The 22,276-nt window shown below is 39.8% G+C and overlaps 4 protein-coding genes across 6 annotated transcripts; 1 reads left to right on the top strand and 3 right to left on the bottom strand.

Annotated features, from left to right (window-relative positions):
• Positions 1–2,471: 2,471 nt before the first annotated feature.
• LOC114351588 (uncharacterized) lies at positions 2,472–4,340 on the bottom strand. Its single transcript, XM_028302863.1, has 3 exons — positions 3,963–4,340; positions 3,681–3,875; positions 2,472–3,229 (listed from the first exon to the last, which is right to left on the bottom strand). Exons 1-3 carry the CDS (start codon positions 4,203–4,205, stop codon positions 2,891–2,893), a joined length of 777 nt encoding a protein of 258 aa, XP_028158664.1. The 5' UTR covers positions 4,206–4,340; the 3' UTR covers positions 2,472–2,890.
• Positions 4,341–4,990: 650 nt separating this feature from the next.
• On the bottom strand, positions 4,991–6,680 carry LOC114351591 (uncharacterized). Its single transcript, XM_028302866.1, has 3 exons — positions 6,186–6,680; positions 5,913–6,089; positions 4,991–5,380 (listed from the first exon to the last, which is right to left on the bottom strand). The coding sequence occupies exons 1-3, from the start codon at positions 6,411–6,413 to the stop codon at positions 5,078–5,080; spliced, it is 708 nt and encodes a 235-aa protein (XP_028158667.1). The 5' UTR covers positions 6,414–6,680; the 3' UTR covers positions 4,991–5,077.
• Positions 6,681–8,059: 1,379 nt separating this feature from the next.
• LOC114351584 (transcription factor Adf-1) lies at positions 8,060–22,119 on the top strand. Of its 2 annotated transcripts, none has more exons than XM_028302852.1 (3): positions 8,060–8,545; positions 9,229–9,334; positions 9,483–9,950. In XM_028302852.1, the coding sequence occupies exons 1-3, from the start codon at positions 8,221–8,223 to the stop codon at positions 9,820–9,822; spliced, it is 771 nt and encodes a 256-aa protein (XP_028158653.1). In that variant the 5' UTR covers positions 8,060–8,220; the 3' UTR covers positions 9,823–9,950. The 2 variants fall into 2 exon arrangements, with proteins under 2 accessions (XP_028158653.1, XP_028158654.1); XM_028302853.1 differs by lacking the exon at positions 9,483–9,950 and adding an exon at positions 20,827–22,119 and having other exon boundaries at positions 8,075–8,545; positions 9,229–9,388.
• Positions 15,671–19,776, bottom strand: LOC114351583 (uncharacterized). 2 transcript variants are annotated; one of them, XM_028302851.1, is made up of 3 exons: positions 19,178–19,776; positions 18,635–19,073; positions 15,671–18,025 (listed from the first exon to the last, which is right to left on the bottom strand). In XM_028302851.1, exon 3 carries the CDS (start codon positions 17,983–17,985, stop codon positions 15,706–15,708), a length of 2,280 nt encoding a protein of 759 aa, XP_028158652.1. In that variant the 5' UTR covers positions 17,986–18,025; positions 18,635–19,073; positions 19,178–19,776; the 3' UTR covers positions 15,671–15,705. The 2 variants fall into 2 exon arrangements, with proteins under 2 accessions (XP_028158652.1, XP_028158651.1); XM_028302850.1 differs by lacking the exon at positions 18,635–19,073 and having other exon boundaries at positions 19,178–19,773.
• Positions 22,120–22,276: the final 157 nt, after the last annotated feature.

Here is a 22,276-nt window from a genome sequence, read left to right as displayed (position 1 = left end):
CCTTTTGCTACCTAGTTCTGCGTTGAGTTTATGGAGTCAATAATAGAAGACAACAAAGGATCAGCTAGTGCTAAAGTAGTTTCATTAACCTTGATGGAACAGTCCAAGCATTGGGTATTGAATGGAATTTGAGGACAGATTTAAATACAATGTGAATATACCACAAATTGCAAAACAAATCATGAAACGTAACATTTTATCTGATACATATGATCAAACTTTTTGATCCCCTTGGCTGGAGCTTAGCTCCAAGTACAGTCATGGCTAAGATTTTAATGGAAATAGAATAGAAAGTATTTATTTGTTTCAAAACAAAAACTTTGGCTGATAAAAAAATAATAAGGATAGAAAGATAAGTAACTCATTAGAAAAAGATTGGATTAAGATACGGCAGGATTTGATTCATATTGACAAAATACAGATATAGATTGGTATAGGTAGAGATAAAAAATATGTCAGCATCATTTCAGCTACAGGACGTCCACTGCTGAACATAGGCCTCCCCCAATGACTTCCACATCGCACGGTTGGAAGCACATAGTACGCAGAACTGACGGCCGATGGGCCAGCAAGGTTATGGAGCGGAGGCCACGTACCGTAAAATGCAGCGTTGGGACATCCACCGACAAGGTGGTCCGACGACCTGATAAAGGTAGCTGGAAGGCCAGATGCAGGCCGAGTAAAAATACAATAATTATAATAAATTTAGCGATGCCTCTGTGAGTGCATTATACTGCAGCCGTTCACATTAGATCAACTAGATCAAGGCTGCTCAACTCCAGGTCCGTGGGCCACAGTGTGGCCCCCAAAAGAATTTTAAGTGGGCCACTTATGTAATAATGTGAAGAATACCAACCTCACAGATGTTCGCACACTATGAACAGATTTTTCTATTCTGATCGCCCAGCTGTCTGGAGAGACGAATAGGTGGAAATCTATTGTTGCAAACCGCGTCGTGGAGATTGTCGAAAACGTTTATATTAATACTGACATCATGATAATTCACAAGAAAGCTGACTCAGCTCCACATTTTGGATTATCAAGGCGTAACCATTGGCGAGACAATAAGTACACAGATATTTCAATTGTGCTAAATTGAATGCTACTGCTAAAATAAGTAATGGGAGATTTACCAGAACAGCAAGTTACTCAATTTAGACAATTCATGAACAAGGGAGACGATTTTGAAGGACCCTTTCAAATTTTGATGTCCAAGGGAACAAAACTATAGAAGCCTATAATATAGTGATATTTATTGTCTGCATGACTACAAAAGTTACCCACATTGAACTCATTGGTGACATCACTTCCGAATCCTATAAGGTTCACGCTCGATCAGCCGGCGTGCAGCGATGGCGATCGATGCATTTTGTCTGATCGCCATCACTGCACGCCGTCTGATCGCGTGTGATTGCGTTGGTTTGGCTGAACCTTTAAAGAAAGAAAGAACAATTTTTATTTGGTCCAAAACTTATAGGTGCTTTTATACGCTTTGTTGAAGAGTGACCGGACCTGTGAAGCAACCAGGATATAAACTTTGTCTGAGCCAGGAGTTTCATAAGGCCTGGAAAAATAATGCAATTTACTGGACAAATAGGGTCAACACTAGGATATAGAAGGCACTTAATGGCACTACATTCCAGTGGCAAGTCCAATCTGTGGAGGTCTGCGGAAAGCTGGCGTCCGGTCGATCAAGTACCACCTGAAAAGAATACTGACTGCTCATCATACATACGAAAAGATGGCAATAGTTTTGTATCAGGTTGTTGCATTTTTAAACGTCTGACCATTATGTCCTTTTCAAGACAATATTCCTTAAAATACATACAAACTTGTGTCATTTTATAATTAGGGACGCACCGATTGTTGCTTACTGCTTTGAAAGACGTAAAGATACATACCTTGTCACGCTGGCAATACACGCAGAAGCTGACAAATGAACTCATGCTTCTCTGGAAAGATGAATATTTATCACGATTACTACGATAACGGTTCACTGAAGAGAGAGACAGAATTTAAAATGGATCTTGTACTCATAAAGACCGATCATTTTACCATCATCATTGGTGCGATTTTTTGATAAACACACAGGATCTGATAGTCTTACAAGGGTATTTAGTGCAAGAAGTAGTGGTTCGGATACTTAAATAACTGAAACTAAGTTAATTTGTGCTTCGTTAATGACTAAATTACATCTAAATAAATGTATCAATATCGGTATAAAACACAACATCGCCAAAAGTTTCGTAAAATAATTAGGCAACTAGACTTGCACAAAGATAATGTACGTAGAAAAAACCGTATCAATTGTTATATATTATTATTCGAATAAAAGTTTCGTGGAAGAAATAAGCATCTAGACTTGCACAAAATTACCAGCATAATGTGCACAAAAGTTTCGTGGAAAAACTAAGCAACTAAACTTGCACCACAATACCCACCAAATAATATCCTAAAATAAGTATGCAACAATAGATACGCGAAAATATTTTTTAAAGTCTTCGTGGAAGATGTACGTAACTATTAATATGCTATTATTCATACGGAACTTTATTAAACAATTAAGTGCAAATGTATTTACTTCGTTTTTGCTATGGAAATTTAGATATTTTAATGTTGCAATATTTTACATATTTGTACATAATTTCTTCATTTTTAAGAGAAAAATTATGAAAAAAATTGACAATATGTATTACCTCCTTCTTGATTTTTTAGTGCAATAAAAAAAATATCGCACAAGTGGACTTGCATACTTATTCCAGGGGGGGTGCGATTTAGGGCATTAATAAACATACAAAAGACTTTCTTAAAGCTACTTAATTTAATATTTTTTTAAAGTCTAAAGAATCACAGTCCAGTTTTTTTTCCCGCACAATCGCTCATTTCGAAACTACAATTGCACGGTGCTTGTTTCCTGCAACTTCCCTAAACTAGCGTAGTATATGGCGTCGGAGATCAACTTCAGCGCTATTGCCTTCTGCTTCACCTGCAGGCCCGCCAGCTGCACGCCGAAAGAATGGCCAATGATTTCGTCAGGGCCCATAGGCAAGCTCATCTTTCTGTTGGTTACCAATTTTTTTTTGGTTTTTGCTTTTGAAGATTTTCTGGGCATGGGCTGAGCGTATGAGATGTATATTTTCTCCCCGGTCTCCTGGATGCCATTGTCGATGTCGTCGTTGGATTCTACCGCGTAGTGCTCGTTCCAATCGCTATCCAGGGGGTTCTGGTCCTAGAGGAGTTTAAAAACAAAAAACTTCTTATTGCTTCTATAGTAAAATTATATAGAGGGAATTTGTATTTTTGTATGTTTGTAACAAATAAACTAAAAACTACTGGACCAATTTGAAAAATTCTTTCACCATTAAAATTCTATTTATTTTATGGTAAATCAATAGACATAAAATATTTTTTATTTATAATTTTTAAAATGTGTGCGAAGCTGGCTAATTTTATTGAGTTCTCAAAACTGTAATTGTTAAATAAATATAATATTTAAATCTAATATTATGAAATCTTGATAATCATACAGAACCAAAGTATGCTCACAAGGAGTACTACCGAGATATAATCGTATCCGTTTCATCGTCGTACCCGCCTGTCAGATGTCGGATAATAAAAATAAAGTCGGCGAGTCGGAACACTAATTTAATCAGATTACATAATAAAAACGAGTCTCTTACCTCTTCTTTGATCGTATTGTTTGATTGATCTTCTTCAACAGATCTCTCAGACTCGGTGTCGGTGTGCTCGGCTCTGCTCCCGCGCGTGGTGTCCAGGCGCACCAGGTGCTCCAGGAAGCCCAGCTCCTTGTAGTGCCACACCGTCGGCTCGTACACGTCCTCGGGCTCCTTCGCGGTCAGCTGCGACGTCTTCACCTGTCCAAATCAAACCACACACATTAAAACAAGGCTGAATCGTTACTTTTAGAATAAACCCAAATTGCTGAGTAAAACCATACTTACCTTCTTCAATTCCCTCATATATGTATTCCTAAAATTGTCAATTTTCTTCCTCACAGTGATTATTGTGGCATGGCAATCGATTTCTTGATAGATTTTTAGCAAATCTTTAAACGCCTCATATCTTGCTTTTTTATTGAAATATTGCTTGTGTTTTTTGTCCCACAATAGCGGCAGGCTCTTGTAAGTCTGTAACAAGTTGCGGAGTATTCTCCTGTTTTTGCCGCCGGTTGTGGCGGCGTGCATGGCGCCTGGCGGAGACGGCAGCTCGGGGCGGCGTCAGCGCGCGACTAGCTCTGGCTGGCGGGAGCGGAGCAGCCGACATTTGATCGTATCGGCACAGTATCGGCTCAGAAAACGCGCGCGTCGGCGCGTCGGGCGTCCGTGTCTGACGTGAATTAATTTAATACACACAAATCAGACCGGATAATATTTAGAGAGAGGACTAAAGTCGCCCGCTTTTACGATATTTTGTCGTACTGACCTTGATAATTATTTCGATTAAATTGACAGCCAAACGTTAAAGTTAGGACTGTCAAACAGTAGGAGAGCTACTTATTAGTCATAGAGGTAGAGAAATAAGTAGGATAAATTAAAATTCAGTATCTTTATTGTTCTTTTCTTTATTCATAACTTAGCATCTATTATAGAACTTACACTTTATAAAAATAATTAAGTTTGAAGTTCCTATTATAGTAGGTATCTACATTGTTACTACAATATTTACTTTATACATAGGTACGTAGCGTATGTATTACGATTTTGTCAAACTGTTTGATGAACGTCCTAGTTCTAGCAAAACCCTTTGGTCTTATTTCGTTTTATACCTATATGAAAGTTAACTACGTCAGTTATTTATTTATTTAATAGTATTACATTACATTACATACCTACTAAAGCACCTACACTTACAAAAGTAATATGTAGGTACCATTATTTTTTACCTTTAATGAGTACTTACCATCTTAACATTTTAATTTAGTACTTACTTTTTTCTTAACATTATAATAAACTTGATATCCTAGTCCTACATAACAATAAAATTAAAAACTATTTGACAGTCAAATTAATGAGTTCTTTTAAAATTAACGGAAGATCCTCAACTGAAAATGGTTTTTCTACAAGTGTAAATAGCTCGTTTCGTCTAGCCTTCCCAGATTCGCGTAATAAATTGCGTCCGATATCAACTTCATTGCTATCGTCTTCTGTTTCTTGTCGAGGTCCTTCAGCTGCACGCCGATGGACCGGCCGATGACGTCATCGGGATCCAACATGGCCGCGCAGCCCGATGAGCAGTTGACGCTGTTGTTTCTGACGTTGGAACTCGCGCTGGGTTGCGTGCAGGTGATGGATGAGCTTTCTCCTCCGTAATCCTCGCTATCTTCGTATGTCGCCTCGTGTTCGTTTGGCGTACTAACATCCTGAAAAATCCATTTTTGAAGTAAATCTATTAAGGAAATTGGACTGCCTCTTTTATTTATTTATGACAAATCTTAAACATCTCACCATGTAAACAATATGGACCTACAAAATAGTTCTTAGTGTAGTTAAACAAAGGCAAACACGAAGAATTTCGAATGATTTTTAAAGAGTAAGTAATAAGTATGTTCCCAGCGATGTTAATATTTTTGAATTGATTGTAGTGTTAACTACAGTCAACCATATAGACAACAAATGGACCAATTTAAAAAAATATATAAGGAGATTATCCAAAGGAAATAAACGTGTATTAGGTAGTATGCCTGTAATAAGGCGTGAAAACCAGCTATTCTTATAAGAGAAGTGAGATAACCAATGAAAGAAGACAGACTTAAGTCACAAAACATTTTATGATAAGCTGTTGTTAAATTAAGTATCAGCTAAATTGAGTCGTCTTTTGTTTTTTGGTTAATTTTTTGTTGCCACTTTTTTGTTTTATATCGTAATCCAAATATACCAGAGATTTATTTATACCTCAATTTTGAAGACCATCAAAGGTTCAGGGCTGCTTGGCGTTTGTTCTTCCCCGGGCGGCGGCGCCGACGCGTCCGCGCACAACACGTGCTCCAGGAAGCTCATGTCCTTGTAGTGCCACAGCGTCGGCTCGTGCACGTCCCCGGGGCTCCTCGCCGTCAGCCTCGATGCCCTCACCTGTACCAATAGAAAACATTTCAGGATGATCAAAATAATAAAAAAGTCGAGTAAACTCAGTAAATTAATATTAACTGGAGAATTACTATACTTTACCTTCTTCAATTCCTTCATGTACACACTCCTCAAATCGTTTATTTTTCTCTTGACTGTCTGCACAGAGGCGTCTTCCTCAATTTGTTGATATACCTTTCTTAGAATCTCAAACGCTTTACTTCTTTCGGATTTGTTTAAATAATCCCTGTGTTTCCTATCCCACAGTTGGGGTAAGCTTTTGTAAGCCTGTATGAAGTTGCGGATTCGTTTTCTAGTCGGCGTACTCATGATAAAGACAGCGGGGACACGGTGAGTGACTAGCCCGTACGCACAAGTACACAACTAGTCGCTGTTGCGTGCGGCACTGTTCTAAAAATTTTAATTTAGCAATGTTGTGACCGATTTTTGGCCGGACTGGCACGATCCGGGCCGAGCGTACGTTCGGCGGCTACTCGCGAGTCGCGACTGCGTATACCGTCCTGCTCGATACTCGCGTCGGATACCGGATGGGTTGTAACCGGATACGAGAAACGGCTCAGTCGGTCGCTCTCTCGCTCTTTGTTATGACAGAGGATCCGGTGCACGCCCGGCCGGGCTTCTCTCTCATACAAAATTGTCAGATGACTATTAGGTATAATACCTACCTGTCATAAAAAACCTCGCGAAAATAAAAAAGCGAAAAATATAAAAAAGTATTGATTTAATGAAATAATTAAAATTGAAATAGGTACTTGCGTATAAACTGCAAGCTGCTATAAAAAATAAGATTTCACTACTAACACTTTTGAAGTTGAACACATAAAGTAGAATTTTTTTTTCGTTTAGATTTACCAGTTTACACACAATTAATGAAAAGTTGTTCATAACAAATATAGTTTTGAAAAGAAAAAGATTTCCTGTCATAGACCTACTTATGCATTTTTTTCAAGAGCCCAATTTAACGACTTTGGTCTCTAATACCCGTTTTCCCCGACTATGAAAACAAAATTCCTGTTATGTGTTACCATACCATAGATAGTGGTCACTTAAAATTTAGGGATTGATGGTGAAAACGGGCATAAGTCCATTATTTTTCAATTTCGGACCAATGTGCGGGGTACCCAATGTGCGGTGAACCGACTGTTGTCGTATACGGTTAATGTGGATAAAACTCTTTTTTTTTTCTAAAACATCACCTTTATGGTTAAAATATTTCTCTTAATTTTCACATCGTTTTGACAGTAACATTTTTGCCTCACTTTAGAGGAAGCGTTTGTATGAAGACTATCCATCTAGCCAGACTTTATTAATCTAAGCTTGCATACAAGGCGTAAGTAAACATTCAGTCACTATCTTTACATTCCATGCGAAAACATAGTCAAACCAGTGATAATAAAAATCTAAAGCGTTTATTGAATAATAACACGTCCCCAGTCAGCTGTTTGCCGATCGACTCGCCGGCCGGCTTCGCGCTGGCAACGTCGCGGGATCCCGCGTGGCGGTCGCGGCGCGCTGGCAACGCGGCGCGCGGCAAAGAGTAGCGAATACTGTGCGTGTTGAGTGTTGATAAGTGATTATGCCTACGTCATTGCCGCGAAGCAAGATTATTTATTTTTATTTTGAATACAATATTTAAACATAGTAAATAGGTAAGTAAATGATCAGATAACTGAAAGTAAGTACAGAATTATTAAGTATTTCAATTTGATTGTAGACTTCTACAATGTTTCTTCTACATGTTTTATTAATAATTATTAATTGTCGTCAGCCTATTATTGAATTTCAATTAGGTACTACATCGTCATATTACAATTAGTACCATAACTATGAAAAATAAACAGTTTATAAATAATATTATATCCTTCTGTAAAGTTTGCACAAATTGACATTAAGCAGTTTAAAAAATAGGCTGACGAAGTGTAAGTTGCAAATTAATTAATGTTTAAAAAATTAGTGCCCGTTTTCACCATCAATTGCTAATTTTGAAGTGATCCATACGAGAACAAAATTCTTGTTAAGTATGTGTTAGTGTTACCATAGGGGGCACTTAAAAATTTGCGATTGATGATGAAAACGGATATAAGTAGCATTGTAATAGTTTTATACCTACACCGTTATGTCATCTCTACGCATTTCACCATCTCTTAAGCCACCTCGCCCACCTCGCGCGATGAGCGATACGCACGAAGCGGCAACATCGCTTGCGATTCGACTCGCTCTCTCGTCGCGCAGTATCGCCTCGCCTGCGCTTTGGGAGGCCGTGTTTGTAGGTTTATACGCAATGACCACCACCAACATGTCCAGTAGACAGTTCAGAGAACGGTTGATAGACGAAGTGAAAAAGTACCCTGTTTTATACGACACAAGACACGAAAATCACAGAGATATTGACATTAGAGACCGCTGTTGGTCGGAGATTTCCGAGCGGCTCGGTGGAAACAGTGAGTAGCATTACATTCTTATTGCATTGGAGTTAGGGTTTAAAATTCGTGTAGTTGAGGTTGTGGACGATCGTGCAACGAGTTAGTAAACATGTGCGAGCAGCTTTGTGATGTGATATTATTGTTCTTTGACTTTGTATGCTCACTCACTCGGTTCGATAGCGCACTGGCCGCGTGATGATCGTATGAGATTCTCGGGTTTGATATCCTGGTTACTTTATTCTTTGTGATATTATGATTTTTTTCTATTTATGGAATAAACTTAATTTATTACCTCTTTTTTAATTAAGATTTTGTCCTTTACAGTTATGCCCGTTTTCACCATCAATCCCTAATTTTTAAGTGACCCCTATGGTAACACATAACAGGAGTTTTGTTTTCATTGGGGTCACTTAAAATTAGGGATTGATGGTGAAAACGGGCATAACTCGATAATAAGTTAAGGAGGTGGCCAAGGAAACGAATCGTAGCTATTCGTGAGTCTACCAGTGACTTGGCCCACTTTTAGCTTAGCACTGGGAAAAATTAAATTCAGTGACTTGGCCTGTGGACCAAGCTAAACGTAGGCCAAGTCACTGGAAGACTCCGTAGTGAGTAGGTACAATTTTTTTAAGTACTTTATTTATTCTATACCACAGAAGGTATTCTATCTACACTTTTTCTACCACCACCTGTGCCTCCAGGTGAGGTCCTGAAGCGGGAGTGGAAGATCCTCCGCGACTCGATGCGGCAGGCGCTGAAGCGCACCAAGCGCGGCGCCACCACCAAGGCCGGCGCGCCCTGCAAGAAGTGGCGCTTCGAGAGCCGCATGGCCTTCGTGCTGCCCTACATGACGGTCAGGAGGTCAGTGCTCATCGTCCTTTACAACACCTCAGCCACACTACTCTCAGCGCACCAAGCGCGGCGCCACCACCAAGGCCGGCGCGCCCTGCAAGAAGTGGCGCTTCGAGAGCCGCATGGCCTTCGTGCTGCCCTACATGACGGTCAGGAGGTCAGTGCTCATCGTCCTTTACAACACCTCAGCCACACTACTCTCAGCGCACCAAGCGCGGCGCCACCACCAAGGCCGGCGCGCCCTGCAAGAAGTGGCGCTTCGAGAGCCGCATGGCCTTCGTGCTGCCCTACATGACGGTCAGGAGGTCAGTGCTCATCGTCCTTTACAACACCTCAGCCACACTACTCTCAGCGCACCAAGCGCGGCGCCACCACCAAGGCCGGCGCGCCCTGCAAGAAGTGGCGCTTCGAGAGCCGCATGGCCTTCGTGCTGCCCTACATGACGGTCAGGAGGTCAGTGCTCATCGTCCTTTACAACACCTCAGCCACACTACTCTCAGCGCACCAAGCGCGGCGCCACCACCAAGGCCGGCGCGCCCTGCAAGAAGTGGCGCTTCGAGAGCCGCATGGCCTTCGTGCTGCCCTACATGACGGTCAGGAGGTCAGTGCTCATCGTCCTTTACAACACCTCAGCCACACTACTCTCAGCGCACCAAGCGCGGCGCCACCACCAAGGCCGGCGCGCCCTGCAAGAAGTGGCGCTTCGAAAGCCGGATGGCCTTCGTGCTGCCCTAAATGATGGTCAGAAGGTCAGTGCTAATCATTTTTTATAATATCTCAGCTACACTTCTCGCGAAGTCACCATAAGTTAGTAGTGTAGATCACTTCGAGCAACCTCGCCTCGCCTCGCCCGACTTCTGAATTTCGATATTTTTTATTTTTGCGTGAGTCAAAAGGGCCCGAAGCGGTGCAAAGTTTGATCACGAAGTGTCTGACTACATTACTTGGGTAACTTCGATTCGCATCGACACATCGTCCTTGCCTTGTTAGAATAAGCGAAAAGCAAGAATGCATATTGCAATTAATAGCAGCAAAACGAGTAGTGTAGCTGAGGCATAAGAAGAATATAGTAATTTGCATCGCACTTTCCCATTATCCTCTCTAAAGTAAAGAACAAACACTAAATACTGTCGAAATCGGATAGATATCTAATTTTGCATAATTATTATTTTTCTATATTGAAATAGGTTTCTTCAGTTATTTTATTATTACTAAACTTATTGTTAGAAGATCAACGAGACGTTTATGTAGCAAGCAACGTTAGCAATAAAACAACTTTCAATCATATACTTCACTTTTAATGCAATAACCATGAATTATATTATGTATAAGAATAATTAATTAATCACTCGAACGATTTAAATATCCGGAATGGAGATATTCTTCCCGGCATAACGGTTCCCGCGGTAAACGCTATTGTTGCGATCAATAATCATCCAGGTCCTCAGCCTGATGAATAACTTTTGTAAAAACTTCACCGGGAAGCAGGGACAGGGCAGGGAGGGCGCCAGCAAGGGCAGGTGGATTCGCAAAAATTTGTAAATGGACGCCTCGATGTGGCTGTCCTCTCCGATCTTCTGGATACCCTCGCGATACAGACCCTCCATGGACGCCACGTAATTGTTGAATTCTCCAATCGAAATAGGTTCCGGTTTGAATTCACTCTCAGATTCTTCTAAGCCATACAATACCTCATGAGCTGCCACATACGCACTCAAAATTTCACAATTGGTGTGATAATCTGCACATTTCTTTAAAAGAAATCCACAAAAAAGTTGCATTCTAAATTCTTTTGATGTCTTTCCCGCACTAACCATCAAATTTGGCAGCTCCTTCTCACAGTTTACTAAGGTTTCCCTGATCTGATCAGCCTTTCCTAGATGATCGCTCAAATCATTTAGTTTACAGAGTAATGTGGCTAAATTGTCGGAGGAACTGCTCAATTTCGCAGGTTTCAAAATATGCCCAAGATATAACTTACGAAACCTTTGCACAAATCGTGGAATAACGGGGACTTGGCCTTTAGGTTTAATTTTTTTTATAAACCTTTCCATCACCTCCAAGCTAAGACGTCTTGTCAGTAAGATCTGTTTTTGTGTCTGAAACTCTTCGCATAGACTCATGACGGACTTAATAGTTATTTGGAACCCCTCAACAAACGCCGGCGTGGTTGCCTTTTTAACTCCTGTTTTCCTGTTAATCAATTCCAGTGTTTTGAATAAATTCATCGTCTCCTCCAGTTCCTCAACCTGACTTTTTCCTCCCTGAAATACTATCTTAATATTCTCTCTACTGGGGCAATTAGCACCACCAGAAATGTTTAGTAGATTGAACAAATTATTCATTAGCAATACAAAATCTACGGTACCTGTATCAGGTTGCAGAACTTTAAATTCTATATACGATGCAAGGCCCACTGCCACTGCGCTACTGAACAGTTGCATTGCATAAATAGTCTTCTTTTTATCTGATTTTGTTGGAGATATATGAGAGTCTGTTAATTTAGGGGCAAATTTTACTCTCCTCTTCTTCTCCATCTCATAAAAATGTTTGATATGTCCAAAACTCGCTACTTGATGACAATTTCCTGTATCAAAGTGAAAGTCGTGGGTCAGAAAAACGTTGCGGAGTTGTCGTATCATGTAAGGTGTATCGAAAACGTAATAGATCTTGGAATCATTAACATAAAAGTATGGCCTCTCAGCATTCACGGATCGAATATTAAGTTCATCTAAATGCTTGGACTGTTTACATACAAAGGCTTTTATTCGAAGTCCACTGTCAAGTAGCTTTATCAAGATTTTATCAATCCATCTTGAAATATCTTCACTGGATTTTGTATCAGAAATAAATGAAAACCCAATCGGTTGCATCCATTGAACAAATAAACCCCTCGCGACCACCACCACTGCGTGTCGTGCAGGTGTCAGCACTTGAACTCCATCTATCTCATGTAAACCAACAATCCTGTCTTCGTTTTTGTTGTAAGACAACAAAGTCTTTAATGGCATTACATCCACCATTACTGTACAGTATTTCTCCATTTCATCCATGTTACTGACTTTATTTTGTAAAGGTGCGATTGTATAATCATTGACTTCACTAGAGATCGGTAGCAGTACCTTATTTATAAGCGTAGTAACGGTTGGTAGTTGAAAATCCTCTTGGATGGATTTATATGCTGTAGGACTGGTGTGGTATAAATTCAAATAAAACGTCAGAATAGGCAAATTCGATTTGTCATTTCTATCTGCCAACAACTGCAGTTGGTCTTTGGCGAGTTTTGAGAGCGGAGGCGATAAGAACTTGTCACAAGATTTTTGAAATACCTCCATATGGTAACGGAGCTCATCTGCATCGATATTGTCCAGATCATTTTGGCATTTGTCAATTTCCATAAGAAGCTCTGAATTTTGTTGTTTATCTTCGGCAAAGGACGTGCCTACTTGTGTGAGATTGTCTTCCTTGAAGTTCCTCGTGGTCTGCGCCCAGGAGCCGTTCATGTCCCTGCCCGCTTGCACCGCGACCGCGCTGGTCCGCCTGTGCCTCGGCAGGTGCAGCGTGGGCACGGCGCCGATCACGCGCTTGCGCCCCATGGACGTCACCACGATGTCGGAGCGCCTGAAGTGCCTCTCGCAGACGTACAGCGTCACGTCCTGGTACAGGTCGTCGTCGCGGCCCAGCGCCTTCAACCATACTGATCGCCTGGAAACAAAAGAACCTGGAGTTATTCTATACTATACCTACATACTCTAAGAATAGTGTAGAGGTGCCTGCTTATTTACGTAACTTAACGTTTACACGCGTGGTAGGGTAGCTCATGTTTTAATTATTATTAGTATGTTTTATAATTATTAATCGTGTTGAATGACAGTTTTACACCATGCACGGTTTTTCAGTTGCTAAAACAAAGTTAAATATTAGATAGTATTTCTTTTAAGAACTGAAATTCGAGCAAAGCCAATAAATGAAGCCATCAAATGAAAAGTCCTACGTGATGATATTAAATTTCTGCTCAACAGTCGAAAGTCGAAACTCGAAATGCTAACTAAAAAACTTCTACTTCTTCATAGAACCAATGAAAACGCATTAAATTAGGTATACCTGTCATAAATTTTTCTATCATTTTAAAAACAATAACGGAGTCATAAAAGTAACTTATTTTCTGCAAATATGTAGGTAGGTAGGTACTCGTACGTTTTCTAAAATGCTTATACACAAATTGTTATTCGGGTCGAGTCCTTATCTAGTACCTAGGTATCAGTAAATAAGATGACAAATTATAATATTAAGATGTTTTGTAAACCTTATTAAAATGAATATTAACTTTAATAAAATTATGTGTGATTAATTCACTACGAAATAGATTCCATCCAAAATTAATGTAATTGCATTGTTTGTTATGCATATTATTGCTCAAATGTAGTGCGGGACTGGGGGAGCGTTGTGATATTCTGTCATCATTTAATTCAATCTGTCTACATAGTGCTTGCGATTGTTCGAGGAGAATGGCTCCCCAAGCGCGTTATTCAATCAATAACAACCTCAGTAATATAGCCCATACATAGGCATTATCCCTGTGTACATACGACGAGAACATTCCCGTGAATATAACCACAGTAGATAAATCAATATCTTACTGTGATACAACTCGTGTAGGTAGATTATACGCGCCCAAACAACCAGTGAAGGCCGAGTTAGACCTGTAGGGTTACCACACCACACCACCCTCGGGTCTAGTCTAGCAAGACTTTGGGGCGGACTTGCCTGGTTTTATTACATGCAATTTATTATTTAAAAAAGTTATCAAACGCCTCACGCTTTGGTTTCTTTAATATAAAGTATAATTTTTAATTTATTTTTGTCAATATTATTAAATAATTTTAAACTGTCGCGTTGCATTTAAAACAGTATTACCTATCCGCGTATCGCGTTAAAACCTGTTTTAAATTCATTAAACTATGTATTAATCTTACAAACATTCTTAACATGAACATTTATTTATTCTCACAGCTAATGAATTTTGCTTCTAATAACCTTGCCTTTGAGTCTAACTTTATTGAACGAGATTGCAAAAAAGTATGATTTGCGTAACTACATAGAATTTTCTTGCGGTATTATGGTAGTCCTAGCCCTGGAGTAAATGACAAAGTACCATCTCTTCTAACAGCGCGATTTTCCCCTAACAAATTTACAAAAATGAACTTTTTTACATTCCCTAAACAAATAAACCCTACATAAACAGAAAGAGTATAGTCAATTAGAAAATGGCGCCAATTAACTTACTGGTGGGGCTCCGTGGGTACGGGGAAGTATGAGACGTCCTGCTGCTGCCACTTGGGGCTGGCGAGGCAGCCGACCACGTTGCAGCAGCGGCGCGGGTTGTGGGCGTGCCTGGCGATCCACATGCTCGCTCAGCGCGCCGGCTCAGATGCGTCCGCTCCGGGCTGCGGGGAGACGCCGACTGACTGGAGTGGAGCGGGAGCGGCAGGGACAGCCGATGGCAGGCGAGCGCTGGGAGTTCTGGGTTCGATTCCCAGGTTCATTCATGTTTGTTGTGATACAGTCGGACTTGGGACCGTGAATTTTCATAACTACCACTGCAGCGATGATTTCTCATAATAGGTATTATAATTTTTATTTCATCGTTCAGTTCCAACGTTCGATTCTCGTTCAACGGTATTTAGGTACCTACTTACGGTATTTTTTCAAAGGTTTTCCCATGAAAACCTACCATGATACCATTATCATTTTGCAAAAGTGCCGCAATGTACAGGCGACAGCACATCATACATCATATAGGTAATGTCGCAAAATAGCACTTGACTTATTAAAGCTGTCATGATGGCACATCGTATACCTAGATGTGGTCTGTAGATACAAACGATGGCGCTTCAAGCAAGCTGGATACTATGGGATCTTATGTACAGACGAGAACATAAAAATCATCAAACACGGTAGTGGTGTCGAAGCTCGTAGTTTAGTAATACTCGAGCTATTGTGCAATAAGTCTGATGTTGTTTGTTTGTAGGCTTACTTACACTACTTAGGTGTTCTATGGACGAATTTGCAACATAATTATTAATAACATAACAACATAGTTTGATTGTTGTCGTCTGTACATCGGAGGCAAGGTTTTATGTCCAAATTTATTCGTTCTTACTTGTAAATAATTGTTCTGAATATGAAATAAAATCAATCATAAATCAAACCTACGTACCTACCTACTTAGTACTGCTTACTAGTGCTTACCTACATAGTATTTCAGGTAAAGTTGAAATAAAATAGCGATGAGAATTATAGTTTTTATTTCTTTCGCATATTAATTAACCAGTAAAAATTATTGACGGAATGATAACATTTTTACAGTCAGAATCATCCATACAATAGACTTTGTTATTGTAGTTGACTATCATGAACAGCCTTAATCTGATAAAAGCCTTTTTGAGGTGTTCTGTTGGGAAGCACGGACATGGTGGAGAGAACTCCACGCGTCTTAGCCTCTCGAACGTCACCGCGACGATCTTACTGTTGGTTTCCAAGCTTTTGATAGCTTCGCAAAATTCTTTTTCCATGATTTCTATGAAACTCATAAAATTCACCCGTATGGTCATATCTGGAGTTCTCTTTGTTGAAACTACTCTGTTGCTAAATGATAAAACGAATGCTTTAAATCTGTCGCAGGTGCTATGGTGGTTTAGACATATCCTAAACAATACCATCCAAATATCTTCAATATTAATTTGCTCAGCAATTTTTAGATCTGTGAAGAATTCAGTTGGAATATTGATAACTGATGTTGAACTGTCCGGCACTACCTCTTCCTCATGATGATGCGAATCCACAATTTGTTGTGAATCATCCACTTCGATAAGGTTACTAATACACCTTGCCACATCCATCGAGCTGTGTCTACCCTTCGTCGGTTTCAGTAAATGGGTCAAATATAAACCATTGAAAATATCCACAAACTGCGCGCTGTTCGGCGTCTCGGCATCACCACCAGCCTCAGATTTGACGGGCTTGAACATTTTCTTAGACACTTCAAGATTTAGGTTTCGTGTGAACAAACAGTCATGTCCTTCTAGTCTTAAATCTTTAAACAAAAGTAAAAGGGATTGAATCATTATTTGGAAGCCTGTAATAAATTGAGCATCTTCACATTTTTCAGCCTGTTCTGTGATTAATTGTAATGACTTAAAAAATTCGCTAGATTGTTTCAGCAAATCTATTTGAGTTTTATTTCCACGAAAAGGCTTCTTGAATAGCTCTCCTGCCATACTCGAGGAGTTCAACGTATCGAACAGATTGTTCATCAGCAATAGGAAATCGATAGTATCATTAACGGGTTCAACTAATCCCATGAAATGAAGTTCGTTCGAGGTTGACAGGGCCAAGGCCACTGATTGGCTCAAAAGTTGCGCCGCGTAGCGCACTTGGCGGTTCTCTGCGTCAGTCGGGGAGAGGTGCTTCGGGGATAATTTAGGAGCAACACATAATTTTGGAGTTTGAAAAAGTAAATAGTTTCTAACGTGTTCAATCGTTGCTACAACAACGCCACTTTCTTTTTGATATTGGAACCTGTAACTTAAAAACTTATCACGAAGTTCTATCAGCATATCAGGGACATCGAACATGTAATAAATTTTAACATCATTAACGAAAAAATATGGTTTGTCGACTGATATTGACCTTAGTTCAACTTCATTCAACAGATCCGTTTTAGAATTAGCCACAAAAGTTTTCACTTTAAGTCCAATATCGAGGAGTTTTTTTATATATTGGTCTATCCACTTTGACACCTGTGAATGCCTTTTTGATTTTGATAAGAATGCAAACGCTATAGGTTGAGACCAGTTAACAAATAAACCCCTCGTTAGAATTACTACTGCGTATTGAGCTGGTTCCATTAACTGACGTCCGTTAATGTCATGTAAACCCACAATTCTATCTTCCTCATAGTCTAGGCAAGCCTTTATTTTTACCAAGTCTACTATCACCGAGCAGTACTTTTCGCGTTCCGTCATGTTACGAATTTTGATCTCGAAAGCTTTCATTATTGCTTCGTTATATTCAGTAGTCCCTGGAATGCGAACTCTTTGTAATGTTCTACGACGGGGTAAGTGCATATCCTCGCTTAGTAGTAATTCGAGCGCTCGTGGGCCGGTATGAAATAAGGTTAAACCTAATGCTACGCTATTTTTTCCAAGACCTCTGTGCTTGATGGTATTTTGTTCTTTGATGATTTCCGAGAGGCGCTCAGGTAAAAATTTATCGCACCACTTGTCGAATGTGTTTTCTATGTTTTCGATTACCTTATTGTCCAGTTTAGCCTGAAAGTTGCCGAAAATGACCGGCCGAACCTGAACAGATTGATGCTCCATGTTCGTGTAGTCGGTCTGGGAGCCGCTGTCTGACGTCACAAGCGTGGCCTGCACGCCCTTGTGCTCAACTGGTATTTCTCTTGATAAAGGCATAGGCACTGCGGTCCACTTTAAAATCTTTTTATGCGGCGTATTCACGATGTAATCCTCTGTCTTAAAATGTTTCTGGCATAAATAGACTGGATATGATGCTGGCTTCTCCGATGATAAAATCTTAGACATTAGTTTTTCGTCACCGATAACATCTAGCCATTCTTTACGTCTGAAATTAAAAAAAAACGATAAAAAGATGCAATGTGGTCATGTGTCATAACTGGGTACCGTTAATCAAATAGTTAACTTCGTTAATCGTTAATCCGTTACTAAATAAACGTTACATTTCGGAAGATTTGCTAATCGTTAATGCGTTAACACGTGATAAAAATTGCATTTTTTATATCGTTGTGTTAGTGATCTGCTTACAAAAACTATTGTTTTGAAAGCAGATCACTAATCATTATCAACGCGTTTTTCGCGACACGCCGCCGCCACCGCCGCGATGCCTGCGGTATTTTTTGGTAAATAGTAGGTATTGGATTAACGAATAACGGACTTAGGAGAATTTAACTGTTTTTAAAGTTAATTCGTTAATAGAAATGTTAAGTTCGTTAATTAACGATTAGCGGATTAACAACTATTAGTCCATTTAGCGTGAAACTTGTAGTAGGGTGTGCACGCGCAGAACACAAAGCAGTTCTGGACATACGAGTATAAGTACGTTAGGTATGTATAATTATTGTAAAAAATAACTGTCTATATTAAAAAGAAATTAAGAGCATCATATAAATATATCTCGTCTAAATTAGAATTAGTTAAAAGTTCATGTACGTACGTGTAAGTATGTTAGGATGAAGGATCGTATTTCCCGAATGATGTAGTTAAATGACATTCTTTAAAAGTAGTACCTACCTAGTAGTACTGCATTGAACTCACGGGTCTCAAATGCGACAATTGTAATGTATTAGCTACATAAGTATTAATTTGAGGGTAGCCGAAGAATTTCAAGCCCACCCGATCGGACAACCGCGCCGCGAGCCACCAGAGCTTGTGTGTGACGACACGGCTGTCGCAAACAACAGCTGGAACGTCACGCTGTAAGTACGAGTGTACAGACGACAGCCCATCAGACCTTTTGGTTGCAAAATACCACATTACAACTACTTGCAAATTGCTATGCAAGGTGCTGTCGTCTGTAGACTGTAGTGTCTGTCTCTGTACTGCATTATATTAAATGTCGTGTTTGAAACCCGTATTTCTTAATATTTACCCGACTGCGAAAGAAGGAGGCTTATGTTAATTTGTATATTTTCTTAAATTTAATCAATCTGACTTAGGACATAGAAAAAATTCAATGAAAATTTTGAAAAATACACACCTCACGTTTGCCATCGGCGCCTTGAAAAAATAATGTTCTTGGCTGTAAATGTAATTACACTGTACTGTGTCACAGCCAGGCATTCTACATTTTAAATCGATATTGGATTTCTGAGCGTAAATTCCAAATATAGTTTTTCTTTCAGTACGGGGTTTCTTTGAAACACTAGGCGTGAGGAGATTATCGTCTGATGAACTGCCATCATTCGAGCTGGTACTGGAGCGATTAGTCATTGGCGCGTCTTGTTCAGTTGTTATCGTTACTTCTTGAGACTCGGACGCCATGGATTCATTTTGTGAATACGTCTCGTTTTTAGGTTCAAAATTAGGAACTGGGAAGTGTTCTGGTTCCTCGATTTCTTCTTCTTCATCGTCAATGGTGACATCACAAGTATGAATATTTTCTTCTTCCGGGTCCATTTTAATTATATTCTCATAGGATTCTTCTATGTTTTATAAAAACCGCTTTTTTTAATCAATTTGATGATCCGTTTCAAAAAACTTTTGCAAATCGGCACAGATTCTGCGTGTGAATACGACGCGTCCGCTGCGGGGCGCGGGGCGCCGGCGACTGACTGCGGCCCGCGCGCTCCGATTGAGACGAGTGGGAGCGAGAGGGGCCGGCTGCGGCACACAAGCGGCTAGTGGCGCGCCTGTGTGTGTGTGTACGTCTGCGAGTGCGATCCTCGACGCACGCATACACAATACGCGTGATGTCACAAAAGCCTCAAAAGATATTCTTAAATAGTCGATTTTGTGACCGACACAAAACAGGGTGACAAGATAAATGTTTTTTTACTTATTGATTTAAACAAGTTTCTACTTACTTTATTCAAAACAATTTAATATTGAGGAAACAAACATCGGATCAAAAAGATCTTTTCAACAAGTTGGTAACAGACTTAGGTGAACATAAAAGTTAGAGGCGTCGCGTCGACGACCATTCTATTTTTAGCACTTCATGGATTATGTTTATCAATTTATTCATAATTTATTATGTAGTTAGTTAGGTATATGTACATGTAGTACTAATTGTGGTAGGTACTAACGTCTTAAATTTACAGGTACTGATTCATAACTGTATTGCTCTAACTAGTTATCTAACCACCAGTAAGAGCTTCCTCGTTGTGGATAAAAAAAAAGTATCAAATTAAATATCCTTAGTAATCAAATAATGTTATTAGCAGAATTAACGTTGCATAGCATAGCATAGGAAGGATAATATAGCATGTATTCTTACAATTATTATATTAGGTAGGTACGCACCTACCTATCTACCTAACCTAGTTAGGGTAGGGTTTTATATCGAATGAAATCATTAGGTAGGTACGTGAGAAATATTCTAATTCATTAGGTAGGTACTTAATTGTTAAATTAACGCAAACTGAACACATTATTTTTTAATCGATAAACGATTTTACTATAGATAGAGACTGTAGATTTGATTGAAATTGTAAAAAAATCTGGCTCAGTTTAACCTATTGGCGAAATGGCGACAGTATTTATTGTTTTAATTATTTTAATGTTATTTTTTGGGATGGACTGTGCCTGTTAGAATGTTATTATGAAAACGTAAAACTAGAAACAGTTTCAATCAACTGATAAACTTATCAGTGTAACGGTTCATTCATTATTACGTTGAATTCTCAGAAACGAGCGGCAGGTGAAGGACACAGACGTGAAGCTGGACGAGGGCGATGAGCCGCCGGCGTCGGACCAGGAGTCGGAGGCGTGGGAGCCGGCGGGCGGCGGCGGCGGCGGCGGCGACGAAGCGCTGGAGCTGTTCTTCGCGAGCGTGTGCCAGAGCGCCAAGCGCCTGCCGCGGCCGCTGCAGCAGCGCCTCAAGCGGCTTACGCTGGACGCGCTGCTGCGGCTGGAGGAGGAGGCCGACGCCGACGCGCCGCCCAACGACACCAAGAACTTCTAACGGCACACGGATCAAAGGCTGTCCGAAACTGTACCACAAAATAGATAGGATCGGAGTGGCAACCAAATAAAAAGCCTAACAAAAGCCGGACAGGCCGGACAAGGCAATATTTGGCCGGACAAGACCCTAAAAAGCCGGACGCCTGGCAACCCTAATCGCACACGATTTGACACGATAGTCGCAAACCTGTGTGGGTATGCAAAACGAATTAGATACATACAGGTAATTGTCTTCTGTTCCTATTTATTTTGTAAGTATCTGTACGGTACGGAGACCACAAGCTGCATGCGACATGTCGCCGCCTACCTGCTGGTTTTGGCGAAAAATATAGTGATTACATCACAGAAAATGGGCCGAGTTGGGGTGTAATCCTATGTAAATAAATAAACCTTGTACCTATATTGTTATCGAAATATTTCAGGCATTATCATAATATGCCTATGATCTCAATTTCTCAATAAATCGTGTGACGTCACAATTCTTTTAGGCCCAATGTGGCCCCCTTCTCAGTAGATCTGCGCCGGACTATGGACCTATTTTCCATTAGATATCTTACAAGCTTACATTCACCATCCACAAGGACGTTGGCTGTCGCTGCTGCTGCTTTAAATGTATCTTGGTACATTTAGCCGCCAATTCTTCCAAATTGTTGTTAAAAGTAGTCAAGTTTTGTAAGAACTCCATTTTATTTAGCCTTCAAACGTTACATATTTGTGTAGATTTAAGTTAATGTAAGTAATAGTTAAAGAATATAATAATTATCATGATACCTAATAATTCAGCGGTACTTTTTTAATTCATCATGATCTGGTTTTTAAGTAATCATCATATACTCATACTCATATTCATATGAATGCAGTTACTAATTATTGTTAGTTACTGTAAAAATGTTAATTAATAGAAAAATATAGGTACTTACGTACTGGCCAGATGGCAGCTTAAAAATCGTAATATTATTATTTGAGTAGGTATTAAAATTTTACATTGTGATCATAATTGTTGTAATTTTTATATTCTTAATTAATTTAATCAGTCAATAATATTATTGTATAACATTTGCACACCGGTACAATCCCCGGTAGAACATAATTGGAACTGACTCAGATACTGTATACCTGTATTATCATGACATTTTGTTCTGCAAATAAACTTATTTGATTTGATTTGATTTGA

The sequence above is a fragment of the Ostrinia furnacalis genome, unplaced genomic scaffold, assembly GCF_004193835.3.
Source record: "Ostrinia furnacalis isolate ACB-3 unplaced genomic scaffold, ASM419383v2 OfSCF1163, whole genome shotgun sequence".
In the NCBI taxonomy this organism is placed as follows: domain Eukaryota; kingdom Metazoa; phylum Arthropoda; class Insecta; order Lepidoptera; family Crambidae; genus Ostrinia; species Ostrinia furnacalis.
This window is presented reverse-complemented; position numbering and strand designations above follow the sequence as displayed.

Excerpts from the sequence above, each read along its gene's own strand:
- LOC114351588 (XM_028302863.1), bottom strand. The coding sequence starts at position 4,205 with ATGCACGCCGCCACAACCGGCGGCAAAAACAGGAGAATACTCCGCAAC. Across the intron at positions 3,876-3,962 it reads ATATGAGGGAATTGAAGAAG|GTGAAGACGTCGCAGCTGAC; the intron begins GTAAGTATGGTT and ends TGATTTGGACAG. Across the intron at positions 3,230-3,680 it reads ACAATACGATCAAAGAAGAG|GACCAGAACCCCCTGGATAG; the intron begins GTAAGAGACTCG and ends AAACTCCTCTAG.
- LOC114351591 (XM_028302866.1), bottom strand. The coding sequence starts at position 6,413 with ATGAGTACGCCGACTAGAAAACGAATCCGCAACTTCATACAGGCTTAC. Across the intron at positions 6,090-6,185 it reads ACATGAAGGAATTGAAGAAG|GTGAGGGCATCGAGGCTGAC; the intron begins GTAAAGTATAGT and ends CTATTGGTACAG. Across the intron at positions 5,381-5,912 it reads TGATGGTCTTCAAAATTGAG|GATGTTAGTACGCCAAACGA; the intron begins GTATAAATAAAT and ends TGGATTTTTCAG.
- LOC114351584 (XM_028302852.1), top strand. The coding sequence starts at position 8,221 with ATGTCATCTCTACGCATTTCACCATCTCTTAAGCCACCTCGCCCACCT. Across the intron at positions 8,546-9,228 it reads CGAGCGGCTCGGTGGAAACA|GTGAGGTCCTGAAGCGGGAG; the intron begins GTGAGTAGCATT and ends CTGTGCCTCCAG. Across the intron at positions 9,335-9,482 it reads GCCGGCGCGCCCTGCAAGAA|GTGGCGCTTCGAGAGCCGCA; the intron begins GTGGCGCTTCGA and ends GCCCTGCAAGAA.
- LOC114351583 (XM_028302850.1), bottom strand. The coding sequence starts at position 19,596 with ATGGACCCGGAAGAAGAAAATATTCATACTTGTGATGTCACCATTGAC. Across the intron at positions 18,026-19,177 it reads GCGCCGATGGCAAACGTGAG|ACGTAAAGAATGGCTAGATG; the intron begins GTGTGTATTTTT and ends TTTTAATTTCAG.